A 14,062-nucleotide genomic window follows, 5' to 3' on the forward strand; every position below is an offset into this window, starting at 1 on the left:
CCACTGACCATAAGAACTGACACTCTACAGGAGAGAGAGAACCCCACTGACCATAAAAGCTTACACTCTACAGGAGAGAGAGGACCCCACTGACCATAAGAGCTTACACTCTACAGGAGAGAAAGGACCCCGCTGACCATAAGAGCTTACACTCTATAGGAGAGAGAGGACACCACTGATCATAAGAGCTTACACTCTGCAGGAGGGAGAGAGGACCCTACTAACCATAAGAACTGTCACTCTACAGGAGAGAGAGAGAGAGAGAAAGGACCCCACTGACCATAAGAGCTTACACTCTACAGGAGAGAGAGGACCCTGCTGACCATAAGAGCTTACACTCTACAGGAGAGCGAGGACCCCGCTGACCATAAGACCTTACACTCTACAGGAGAGAGGACCCCACTGATCATAAGAGCTTACACTCTACAGGAGAGCGAGGACCCCGCTGACCATAAGACCTTACACTCTACAGGAGAGAGGACCCCACTGATCATAAGAGCTTACACTCTACAGGAGAGAGAGGACCCCACTGATCATAAGAGCTTACACTCTACAGGAGAGAGAGGACCCTGCTGACCATAAGAGCTTACACTCTACAGGAGAGAGAGGACCCCGCTGACCATAAGAGCTTACACTCTACAGGAGAGAGAGGACCTCGCTGACCATAAGACCTTACACTCTACAGGAGAGAGAGGACCCCACTGATCATAAGAGCTTACACTCTACAGGAGAGAGAGGACCCCGCTGACCATAAGAGCTTACACTCTACAGGAGAGAGAGGACCCCGCTGACCATAAGAGCTTACACTCTACAGGAGAGAGAGGACCCCACTGATCATAAGAGCTTACACTCTACAGGAGAGAGAGAGGACCCTACTAACCATAAGAACTGACACTCTACAGGAGAGAGAGAGAGAGAGAAAGGACCCCACTGACCATAAGAGCTTACACTCTACAGGAGAGAGAGGACCCTGCTGACCATAAGAGCTTACACTCTACAGGAGAGAGAGGACCCCGCTGACCATAAGAGCTTACTTTCTACAGGAGAGCGAGGACCCCGCTGACCATAAGACCTTACACTCTACAGGAGAGAGAGGACCCCACTGATCATAAGAGCTTACACTCTACAGGAGAGAGAGGACCCCACTGATCATAAGAGCTTACACTCTACAGGAGAGAGAGGACCCTGCTGACCATAAGAGCTTACACTCTACAGGAGAGAGAGGACCCCGCTGACCATAAGAGCTTACACTCTACAGGAGAGAGAGGACCTCGCTGACCATAAGACCTTACACTCTACAGGAGAGAGAGGACCCCACTGATCATAAGAGCTTACACTCTACAGGAGAGAGAGGACCCCGCTGACCATAAGAGCTTACACTCTACAGGAGAGAGAGGACCCCGCTGACCATAAGAGCTTACACTCTACAGGAGAGAGAGGACCTCGCTGACCATAAGAGCTTACACTCTACAGGAGAGAGAGGACCCTGCTGACCATAAGAGCTTACACTCTACAGGAGAGAGAGGACCTCGCTGACCATAAGAGCTTACACTCCACAGGAGAGAGAGGACCTCGCTGACCATAAGAGCTTACACTCTACAGGAGAGAGAGGACTGCACTGACCATAAGAGCTTACACTCTACAGGAGAGAGAGGACCTCGCTGACCATAAGAGCTTACACTCTACAGGAGAGAGAGGACCCTGCTGACCATAAGAGCTTACACCCTACAGGCGAGAGAGGACCCCGCTGACCATAAGAGCTTACACTCTACAGAGAAGAGAGGACCCCACTGACCATAAGTGCTTACACTCAACAGGAGAGAGAGGACCCCACTGACCATAAGAGTTTACATTCTACAGGAGAGAAAGGATGCCGCTGACCATAAGAGCTTACACCCTACATGAGAGCGAGGACCCTGCTGACCATAAGAGCTTACACTCTACAGAAAAGAGAGGACCCCACTGATCATAAGAGCTTACACTCTACAGGAGAGAGAGGACCCCACTGACCATACGAGTTTACATTCTACAGGAGAGAGAGGACCCAACTAACCATAAGAGCTTACACTCTACAGGAGAGAGAGAACCCCACTGACCATAAGAGCTTACACCCTACAAGAGAGAGAGGATGCCGCTGACCATAAGAGCTTACACTCTACAGGAGAGAGAGAAAGGACCCCGCTGACCATAAGAGCTTACACTCTACAGGAGAGAGAGGACCCCACTGATCATAAGAGCTTACACTCTACTGGAGAGAGAGAGGACCCCACTGACCATAAGAACTGACACTCTACAGGAGAGAGAGGACCCCACTGACCATAAGAGCTTACACTCTACAGGAGAGAGAGAGGACCCCACTGACCATAAGAACTGACACTCTACAGGAGAGAGAGGACCCCACTGACCATTAAAAGCTTACACTCTACAGGAAAGAGAGGACCCCACTGACCATAAGAGCTTACACTCTACAGGAGAGAAAGGACCCCGCTGACCATAAGAGCTTACACTCTATAGGAGAGAGAGGACCCCACAGATCATAAGAGCTTACACTCTGCAGGAGGGAGAGAGGACCCTACTAACCATAAGAACTGACACTCTACAGGAGAGAGAGAGAGAGAGAAAGGACCCCACTGACCATAAGAGCTTACACTCTACAGGAGAGAGAGGACCCTGCTGACCATAAGAGCTTACACTCTACAGGAGAGAGAGGACCCCGCTGACCATAAGAGCTTACACTCTACAGGAGAGCGAGGACCCCGCTGACCATAAGACCTTACACTCTACAGGAGAGAGAGGACCCCACTGATCATAAGAGCTTACACTCTACAGGAGAGAGAGGACCCCACTGATCATAAGAGCTTACACTCTACAGGAGAGAGAGGACCCTGCTGACCATAAGAGCTTACACTCTATAGGAGAGAGAGGACCCCGCTGACCATAAGAGCTTACACTCTACAGGAGAGAGAGGACCTCGCTGACCATAAGACCTTACACTCTACAGGAGAGAGAGGACCCCACTGATCATAAGAGCTTACACTCTACAGGAGAGAGAGGACCCCGCTGACCATAAGAGCTTACACTCTACAGGAGAGAGGACCCTGCTGACCATAAGAGCTTACACTCTACAGGAGAGAGAGGACCTCGCTGACCATAAGAGCTTACACTCTACAGGAAAGTGAGAGAGAGAGAACCTTTCTGACCATAAGATCTTATATTCTATAGGAGAGAGACAGAGGACCCTGTAGACCCCACTGCTCATAAGAGCTTACTCTTTACAATAAGGAGAGACTAACCCGATGGAGATGCAAAACAACTCTGCCTCACAGGGAACCACTGATCTGTGATGTCCCAGGAACTGACCACCACTGTACAAGGTGTGATAATCTGCTAGATGTCATAGCTGCTGGGCATAATGAAAAATGTTGGCAGTCAAGTTTTTTTTTTAATTTGAGAATCACGAATCGAATTTCAAAATGTTCGAATTCACGTGAAAGAGCAAATTTCAGGAAATTTGATTCAGACTCAAACGTCTGGGGATCAATCCGCTCATCTCTAACATTTAAGAAAACCGATTATTCCAAAGTGTCTTCTGCGTCTTACAGCTCATTTGTCAACTTTATCGTATAGATTGGGTGATAATGTGCAGAGTCACCTCATCATTACAATTTATTGATGGAAAGTAAAAATATACACTGAAAACCCTGTATGTAGTTTCCCTGTCACTTTTTGGTAGAAGCCACAAGTGAAGTTTCATATTAAAAAATAAATAACTACAATAATTATCTTTTAAACTAAAATTAAATGCATGATGCATCCCTATTTCAAAAAACCGTGTTAAAGACCTAAAAGGATTAGTTAATAATAATTATAATAATAATGGTAATAAAAATAAATTATAATATTTTAAACAAGCAAAACTCGGAATATAATTTGATAAGAACTCAAATATTAATAATAAATAAAAATATTAATAGCACAATTATAAAAAAATACAAAGATGTTACGGTAACTACTAACAGTTTTGTTAGTAAAAGAAATATAAAACCCTAAAAATAAATGTATAATAATAAATAATAAGGATAATAAATTAGATTATTTAATAATACTAATAATATGAAAAAAATAGAATAAGCATGATAATTATGATTATTCTTATGATTCTTATTCTTATTCTTTTATTTTTAGAGTTTGTATTTCATAACAGCATTTGATCGTTTATTATTTTAATATATTTTTATTTCACATTAATATTTGAGCTTTTATCAAATTATATTCTTATTTATTTTTTTGCATTTTTTTAAAATTAATATTAGAATTTAAATTTGGAGATCAAAATGATTCTAAAATGTAAATCTAAATTGAACTTTATTTATTCAAATTAATACATTTTTTGTTACACCCTTTTTAAATTGTAACTTAATAAATATGAGATTTCTTGTTAATAAAGCCTCTTTACCGTTCCCATGCAGTCATCAACAACATCCAGCAAAATAGAGTCCGACACAATATCATTCCCTATGGTGTAATAAGCCACAATGCGGAAAGACGGTAATAACTCTTCTGTAATGACCAAAGGCATGGTGACCATAGACTGACCGGGAAGACGCTCCTGCCTGCCCACCGTCACTATCTTTCCCCTGCTGAGTATCTGGAAGAAGAAAAGCAACACAGTTATTAGTGATACATATTCATAGTTCTATATTTACATTTTAATATAAAAAACGAAAACTGAAGCTTACCGGCTAATGATCATGGTGGAAGGGAGGAGGGCAATACTCTAATAGTATTATTCATATACAAAAAGGAGGGTATTATAGTAGTTAGGGGGCAGTATTATAGTAGATATATTCTTGTACATAGGAGCAGTATTATAGTAGTTATATTCGTGTACATAGGAGCAGTATTATAGTAGTTATATTCTTGTACATAGGAGCAGTATTATAGTAGTTATATTCTTGTACATAGGGAGCAGTATTATAGTAGTTATATTCTTGTACTTCGGGGGCAGTAATATACTAGTTATATTCCTGTACATAGGACCAGTATTATAGTAGTTATATTCTTGTACATAGGGGCAGTATTATAGTAGTTATATTCTTGTACATAGGGGCAGTATTATAGTAGTTATATTATTGTACATAGGGGCAGTATTATAGTAGTTATATTCTTGTACATAGGGGGCAGTATTATAGTAGTTATATTCTTGTACATAGGGGCAGTATTATAGTAGTTATATTCTTGTACATAGGGGCAGTATTATAGTAGTTATATTATTGTACATAGGAGCAGTATTATAGTAGTTATATTCTTGTACATAGGAGTAGTATTATAGTAGTTATATTCTTGTACATAGGGGCAGTATTATAGTAGTTATATTCTTGTACATAGGAGCAGTATTATAGTAGTTATATTCTTGTACATAGGAGCAGTATTATAGTAGTTATATTCTTGTACATGGGGGGCAGTAATATAGTAGTTATATTCCTGTACATAGGACCAGTATTATAGTAGTTATATTCTTGTATATAGGGGAAGTATTATAGTAGTTATATTCTTGTACATAGGGGCAGTATTATAGTAGTTATATTCTTGTACATAGGAGCAGTATTATAGTAGTTATATTCTTGTACATAGGAGCAGTATTATAGTAGTTATATTCTTGTACATAGGGGCAGTATTATAGTTGTTATATTCTTGTACATAGGGGCAGTATTATAGTAGTTATATTCTTGGACATAGAGGGCAGTGTTATAGTAGTTATATTCTTGTACGTATTGGCAGTATTATAGTAGTTATATTCTTGTACATAGAAGGCAGCAGTATAGTAGTTATATTTTTGTACATAGGCGCAGTATTATAGTAGTTATATTCTTGTACATAGGGGCAGTATTATAGTAATTATATTCTTGTACATAGGGGCAGTATTATAGTAGTTATATTCTTGTACATAGGGGCAGTATTATAGCAGTTATTTTCTTGTAAATAGGAGCAGTATTATAGTAGTTATATTCTTGTACATAGGGGCAGTATTATAGTAGTTATATTTTTGTACATAGGAGCAGTATTATAGTAGTTATATTCTTGTACATAGAGGGCAGTATTATAGCAGTTATTTTCTTGTAAATAGGAGCAGTATTATAGTAGTTATATTCTTGTACATAGGGGCAGTATTATAGTAGTTATATTTTTGTACATAGGAGCAGTGTTATAGTAGTTATATTCTTGTACGTAGGGGCAATATTATAGTAGTTGTATTCTTGTACATAGAGGGCAGTAATATAGTAGTTATATTTTTGTACATAGGGGCAGTATTATAGTAGTTATATTCTTGTACATAGAGGGCAGTAATATAGTAGTTATATTCTTGTACATAGGAGCAGTATTATAGTAGTTATATTCTTGTACATAGGAGCAGTATTATAGTATATTCTTGTACATAGGGGGCAGTATTATAGTAGTTATATTCTTGTACATAGGAGCAGTATTATAGTAGTTATATTCTTGTACATAGGGGACAGTATTATAGTAGTTATATTCTTCTACATAGGAGCAGTATTATAGTAGTTATATTCTTGTACATAGGGGCAGTATTATAGTAGATATATTCTTGTACATAGGGGGCAGTATTATAGTAGTTATATTCTTGTACATAGGGGCAGTGTTATAGTAGTTATATTCTTATACACTGAGGGAAGTGTAATAATGCTTATACAGTATTCTTATAAATAATGTGTAGTAATTAGTGTTGAGCATTCCGATACCGCAAGTATCGGGTATCGGCCGATATTAGCTGTATCGGATTTCCGATACTGACTTCCGATACTTTTTTCATATCGGATACCGGAATCGGAAGTTCCCATAATGCTATGAGCCCGCTCGCTTTGATTCAGCTAATAGGAATCCTCAGAAGTGTGGGCACATCCTGTTAGGCATGTAGGCATGTTAACTATTGGCATGGCTGTGATTGGCTGCTGTAATGATGTCATGATGCACTATAAAAGCCACCGCCGCCACCATTTCTGGTCACTCTGCTGTGAATTCAGTTAGGGACAGGCTGCTGTTGAAGACTGTGAGGGACAGTTAGAAATAGCGATTCTCAAAACAATATTTTGCTTTACCCAGGCTACATAAACCACCACTGTAGCTTTCTTTTCCCTAGCAGCAGTATTCACAGCTGTCTGCAAGGGCTGTGTGAGTGCAGCTCACGCTGAGTAGTGTGTCCTGCAGCCACGTCTGGTTGTAGGCAGCCCAGCGTGCCTCACTGCTGCTTCATACATATTTTTCATTTTGAGCTGCTTATTTTTCAAAGATTCTAGCTAGTGTGCTTCCATCCGTATCCATATACGTTGGTTGCAAGCACTAGTAGTAGACAGCGGAGCCTTTCTGCAGCCTTTCAGTGCTAGTGCCCACTTAGCTGCACTGGTCACGGCTGTCTGAGAGGTCTCTGACTGTGCGTGAGTGCAGCTCACGCTGAGTAGTGTGTCCTGCAGCTACGTCTGGTTGTAGGCTGCTCAGCGTGTGTCACTGCCTCACACATATTTTTCTTTTATTGCTGCTCATTTTTTCTTCTCCTATTAGTGTGCATCCATCCGTATCCATATACGGTGGTTGCAAACACTCTAGGAGTAGACAGCGGAGCCTTTCTGCAGCCTTTCAGTGCTAGTGCCCACTTAGCTGCCCTGTTCACGGCTGTCTGAGAGGTCTCTGACTGTGTGTTAGTGCAGCTCACGCTGAGTAGTGTGTCCTGCAGCTATGTCTGGTTGTAGACCGCTCAGCGTGCGTCACTGACTCACACATATTTTTCTTTAATTGCATCTCATTTTTTCTTCTCCTATTAGTGTGCATCCATCCGTATCCATCTACATTGGTTGGTTGCAAACACTATATAGGAGTAGATAGAGGAGCCTTTTTTCTGGCTTGTACCCGTCATCTGCAGCCAGATTAGTATTACCCAATTTTTTTGGAGCCTCATCTTTTGCATTGTAGGTTACCTGCCTGCATTGTAATAGCTCCAAAAAGTTGGTGATACTATCACTTTCAAATCTTTGGTCACATCCTTTTAGTTTTTTTTCACAAAACACTACATTTGAAAGTTGTGTAGGCCACATTAGCTCCCATTAAAGTGTAGTCCACACACACTTCATAAAATTAGTGTTTCTTCTACCTGTAACCAGCTGTTCAGGAATAAGCACACTAAGCCCCCCCTTTGTACTTTTCTGCCTATCATTATCAGTCTAGCAAGATTAAGAAGGCAGGGAGTAAGGCACATGGGTGTGGGCGTGGAGTTTCAGCAGGGAGAGGACGTGGGGATTCTGCAGGGAGAGGACGTGGGGATTCTGCAGGGAGAGGACGTGGGGATTCTGTACCTGCTGCGGGCACCAGTGAGTCAGCATCCCCCAGTTTTAGCAGGCAACAGTCCTTTATGCGCAGCTTTGTAGGACCTCGCCGTACCCCACTGCTGCGGGAGGAACAAATTGAAGCCGTTGTCGGATGGATGGCAGCTAACGCATCGACTTAAATGACATCCATATCCTCTCAGGGCCAGAGCACCGAAGAGCAACCATCTGTCTCATCACCACCTGCCAAAGTGCCCAGGCAGTCAGAAAGCCCTGGACAGGAGCCATCACAGTCTCTACTTCTGTTCTCTGAATCTGTTGGCTTGGAAAGAGAGGGCCAGCCAAGCAGCATTCCAGAATGTGAAGAAGAGGGAGTATGCAGTGATGCGCAACTTCTTTGTCCCTCTGAATCTGAAGAGGCGGGTGGGCCAGTGCCTAAGGCCAGCACACCTCAGTACGCATCAGATGATGACGAGACACAGGTGCCACTTTCTGGTGCGTACGGTGCTGGCGAGACAACCCAGGAGAAGCAGGTGTTTGAAGAGGGGAGTGTAGATGATGAGGTCCTTGACCCATCATGGCGTGAGGAACAGGAAGGTGGTGGGAGCAGCTCTGAGGAAGAGATTCCCCAAACAGCCAAAACAGGAGGGAGAGGGAGGGGGCAGACTTGGCTGCCTGTAGTCTCCACTTCGGCACCCGTTAGGAGCATGCCTCTTTCAAAAGGCAAAACGGGCGCTCCCAAGACTTGCAGTGCGTGGTCCTTTTTTGACACAGTTGCAGATGACATTTGCTTTGTCAAATGCAAGCAGTGTCATCAGAGAGTCAAAAGAGGGAAAAATGTCAGCAACCTCAATACCACTAATATGTGGAAACATGTGCGGACCAAGCACGAGGTGGAGTTACACAGATACACTGAAGACGTAGGCCACATGCAGCACCACCTACCACCTCTTCAGCTCGTGTTGGGGTCTCTTCCTCCAGCTCACACACAGCTGGTTCGGTTTCCTCAAAGGATCGCCAAGGAAGAACCTCTGGCACTGTTGTCCGGAGACCCTGTGACATTCCACCCACAGCACCACGTTCCCAGTCATCCTCACACTCCCAGGCCACTCAACAGCCATCGGTAGCACAGGCATGGGATAAAAGGCGGGCATACTCGGCAAACCATCCCCGAGCACAGGCTCTGAATGCTGGCATTGCCAAACTACTGGCACTTGAAATGCTCTCATTCAGGCTGGTGGAGACTGACACCTTCCGGGTCTTCATGGCATTGGCAGTCCCACAATACACCGTGCCCAGCCGCTTTTATTTCAGCAGGCGAGCCGTCCCTGCCCTGCAGAAACATGTGGAGGGAAAAATAAAACATGCGTTACTAAACGCCGTTAGTAGCAAGGTCCACCTGACCACCGATACGTGGACCAGTAACCATGGACAGGGACGATACCTTTCCCTCACTGCCCATTGGGTCAATGTTGTGGAGCCGGGTACAGATCTGGAGAGTGGCGCTGTATGTGTTCTGCCAACTCCACGGATTGCAGGAATCCAGTCTGTACACATAGACTCATCCTCCTACTCAAGTTCCTCTGAAACAGCGCAGCAGGAGCCTGTTACGACCGATATGAGCACAGCCGTGGCCAAACGTCAACAGGCCGTACTCAAATTAATTTCTTTGGGGAATTGAAGCCACACAGCGCAGGAGCTCTGGAATGCCATCAAGCAGGAGAGTAACGTGTGGTTTGTGCCAGCAAATCTCCAGCCGGGCTTGGTAGTTAGTGACAATGGCCGAAATCTGGTGGCAGCTCTTGGCCTAGGCAACCTCACTCACATCCCATGTCTGGCACATGTGCTGAACTTGGTCATGCAGAGCTTTCTGAGGGAGTATCCGGATCTTGATGCACTGCTGCACAAGGTCCGCATAGAGTGCGCTCACTTGCGGCGTTCCAGCATGGCAAGATCGCGCCTTGCTGCTCTGCAGCACCGATTACGCCTTCCGGAACATCGCATCATATGTGACCTACCCACCAGGTGGAATTCAACGTTACATATGTTGGAGCGGTTGTGTGAGCAGCAGGCAGCAGTCATGGAGTACCAGCTGCATCAGGCACAAACAAGTCGCACTATGCGCCGGTCACACTTCAGCACCACTGAGTGGGCCTCCATGAAGGACATCTGCCGCGTTTTGCGTGCCTTCAATGATTCCACGTGGATGGCAAGTGCAGATGATGCACTAGTCAGCATGACTGTCCCCCTTATCTGCCTGCTTCAAAAAACACTGCAAGCACTAAGGGATGAGGTTTTGGAAGAGATGGAGGATGAGGAGTCCCAAATGCCATCTGCTTCTGGACAGGCTGAGCTACGTGGTTCCTCACAAAGGCCTAGGCAGGGGACACTTTGTGAGGAGGATGAGGAGGAGTCGATGGAGGAGGAAGACATGTCTCCAGAGGAGGGAGGTACACAAAGCTCTAGTCAGTATGTACTGCGAGGGTGGAGTGATGCAGAGCAGGCAGAGATCTCGCCTCAAGCAGGGGACAGCGGTTCTTTGGCAGTTGGGAGTCTGCAGCACATGTTTGATTTCATGCTGCAGTGCCTGAGAAACGACCACCGCATCGCCCACATTCTCTACACGGCTGATTATTGGGTGTACACCCTCCTAGATCCTCGCTACCGGGACAACTTACAAAGCCTCATACCAACGTTGAACCAGGAGCGTAAACTGCGGGAGTACCAAGACACACTGGTGCAGTCCATCATCTTTTCCATTTCACCCGACAGCAGTGGTGCTAGTGCTTTACAAAGCAGCTCTGTGCGTCGAGGCAGCGGAGGAAACTCGGCACAAAGAGGGAGCAGAGGCAGTGCCTTAGCACAAGGCAAGACCACTATGGCCCAAATGTGGCAAAGTTTTGTGTGTCCGCCACAATTGTCTACACCATCACAGACGGCTCCAGTCAGCAGGAGGCAACGTTTCCGTCAGATGGTGACAGACTACATGTCTTGCCCTGTCAGTGTACTCCCAGATGGCTCTTCCCCCTTCAAGTTTTGGGTCTCTAAGCTGGATACATGGCCAGAGATTAGCCAGTATGCATTGGAGGTGCTGGCTTGCCCTGCTGCCAGTGTATTATCGGAACGCGTCTTTAGTGCCGCAGGTGGTGTACTAACAGACCGTCGCATACGACTATCTTCCGATAACGTCGACCGGCTTAGTTTTCTGAAAATGAACAAGGCCTGGATCTCTCCAGAATTTGCCAGTCCTCTTCCCGACTAAATAATTGGTTGGCAACTGTATCCAGGTCTCCTGTTGTGTTCATGTTTCTACCACCTGAACTATAATCCCTGGGCTTCAACACAGCCAGTTGTCGCTCAGATGTGTCGTCTGCACAGAGAAAAACACACTAGCTCCTGTGTTAGTGGGGTTCAGTAATCCCAGCTGCTCCCCTGCTGTGTGGATGGCAAAGTCTCCTGCTCCATCCACATTCAAACTCCTACTGATTTTTAACCATGCTCCACTTAGGCCTCTGGCTCCACTGTCTCTAGTTTTTCCCCTGGCCTCCAACCCCGCCAGTTGCTGCTCTGAAGTGGCGTCTGCACAATCCACACTTATTCCTGAGTTACTGGGGCTCAGTCACATCAGTTGATCCCCTGATGTGTGTCCGGCAATGTCTCCTGCTCTGTCCACATCCCCATTACTAGTAGTGTGAATGAGGACTGAGCAGGAAACCTTGCCAGACACACATCAGGGGATCAACTGACGTGACTGAGCCACAGTAACACAGGAACAAGTGTGGATTGTGCAGATGCCACTTCAGAGCTGTAACTGGCGGGGTTGGAGGCCAGGGGAAATACTAGAGACAGTGGAGCCGGAGGCCATAGTGGAGCAAGGTTACAATCAGTAGGAGTGTCTTTGGCATGGGTACTCCCTCCTTCCCAGCCTGGTTCCTGCACGCCTGCTGTTTCCGGGTAGTGTCAACGTCACTTTGCCACCGATACGTTGTCCTATCGTGTTGCGGTCGGGTTAGCCGAGTCTATGGTGCCTGCAGTTTTGGTGCTTACTATGTGGACTGCGGGTTCTGGTACTAAAGGCTGGTTCCATTGTGCCAATAGGACAAGCACCCTCTGTCGGACTGTGGGATTCGGTAACTGCGTCCTGCTCGTGGCCTTGCAACTTTGTTGATTATGGGTACCTTCTGCTACTCATCCGGGTTCCAGCACCGTCAGCTGTTTCTCGGCAGAGCCTTTGGCCTAGGTGCCTCCTTCTCGGTATCCAAGTTCCAGCAATGTCTGCTGGTCCTTGGTAGCGCTTTGTAGCACCGGTACCTCCTGCTTAGTAACCGTGTTCCAGCACCGTCAGCTGGTCCACGGTTGTCCCATTGGCTCTTCTTCCTTCTGCTGCCCCTCCGGGTTCCAGCACTGTCAGGTGGTCCTCACTAGTTCCAACTGCTATTGTTCCTTCTGCTACCCATCCGGGTTCCAGTACCGGCAGTTGGTTCTTGGCAGTTCCTCAGCCTTCTTGTACCTTCTGCTACTTTTCCAAGTTAAAGCTTGTGGAAATGGTTTTCGATTCTCACTCTGGATCTACCTGACAATGACCCTGAAGACGACGACCCTGAAGACCACACAGAAGAATACCTAAAAGATAACCCTGAAGAAGATGACCAAGAGGACAAAGAACATGAAGACAACCACCAAGATGCAGAACAACAAGAGACAGAAGAACAAGAAGCATAAAAACCAAAAGCAGAAGAACATTAAGCATAAAACTAAAAATCTGAGCAAATGATATTATCTAATTTATAAGCAGAAGAAGACTAAGCAGTGTATGGGGGTGAGTCCGTTCCTCCTCGTGGTGCCCCTGGAAAAGGCCTGCTGCTGCAGGCCAAACTGAACGCGGACAAATCCTGTTGTAAATCTTTTGTGACAGGCTGAACGGAAGGTGTAATCTTCAAACTTTTATAGATTACAACTACAGGAATGCCTGACACAAATAAGAATATGATGAAGAAGAAAAATAGGAAGAAGATGAAGAAGTAGAATATGAAGAAGTATAATAGTTGAATAAGAAGAATACGAAGAATGTAAAAAAAAAAAAAAATAGGAAGAAGGTGAAGAAGAAGAAGAAGAAGGGGAAGAAGATGAATAAGGTGAAGAAGAAGTTGATGAAAAAGATGCTGCTGAGGATGATGAAGGAGAAAGTGTGGGAGAAGTAAAAAAGAAGGTGAAGAGCCTGGAAGTAGTGAAACATACATATCTGACAAAATATTAAAGACTTTAACATAGTCAATATCTTTGTAACTACGAACGTCTTTAAAAAAAAAAAAAATTTCTGCTATTCCATTTGATTGGGCTAAACCTCTATGGCTTTAATGTCTCCTCCACCTCCCCCAATACATTCTACATTATTATTATTAGTTGATTTTCTTCATGTAGAATTAACCTACAGGGAAAAAAAGGTTTTTTTTAATTCCGATATTTCTGTTCCATTGACTTGAATGGGACTTCCGGGAACGGAATCGGCGCTACCCGATACTTTTTTTAGATCGGCCGATCCATTCCGATCCGATATTTTTCAGTATCGGGTGGTATCACTCAACACTAGTAGTAATATAGTAATTGTGTTGATTATTTTGCTACCTTCCCAGTGGCAGTGGTACTGAGTAGAGATGAACGAATAAGTTTGGAAAACGATCGCTATATCCGAAAGAGCAGTAATCGTGCTGAATATATGTTTGACG

At 44.7% G+C, this 14,062-nt stretch overlaps 1 protein-coding gene across 1 annotated transcript in view; it reads right to left on the bottom strand.

Annotated features, from left to right (window-relative positions):
• Positions 1 to 14,062, bottom strand: part of LOC141075417 (complement C3-like) — a 122,255-nt gene that overhangs the window by 73,554 nt on the left and 34,639 nt on the right. The window contains exon 13 of the mRNA XM_073562450.1: positions 4,457 to 4,648. Within this exon, the coding sequence (XP_073418551.1) occupies positions 4,457 to 4,648 (192 nt within the window). The remainder of the gene's footprint in view (positions 1 to 4,456; positions 4,649 to 14,062) is intronic.

The sequence above is a fragment of the Dendrobates tinctorius genome, unplaced genomic scaffold, assembly GCF_039654945.1.
Source record: "Dendrobates tinctorius isolate UK_male_01 unplaced genomic scaffold, ASM3965494v1 ptg000351l, whole genome shotgun sequence".
NCBI lineage: Eukaryota > Metazoa > Chordata > Amphibia > Anura > Dendrobatidae > Dendrobates > Dendrobates tinctorius.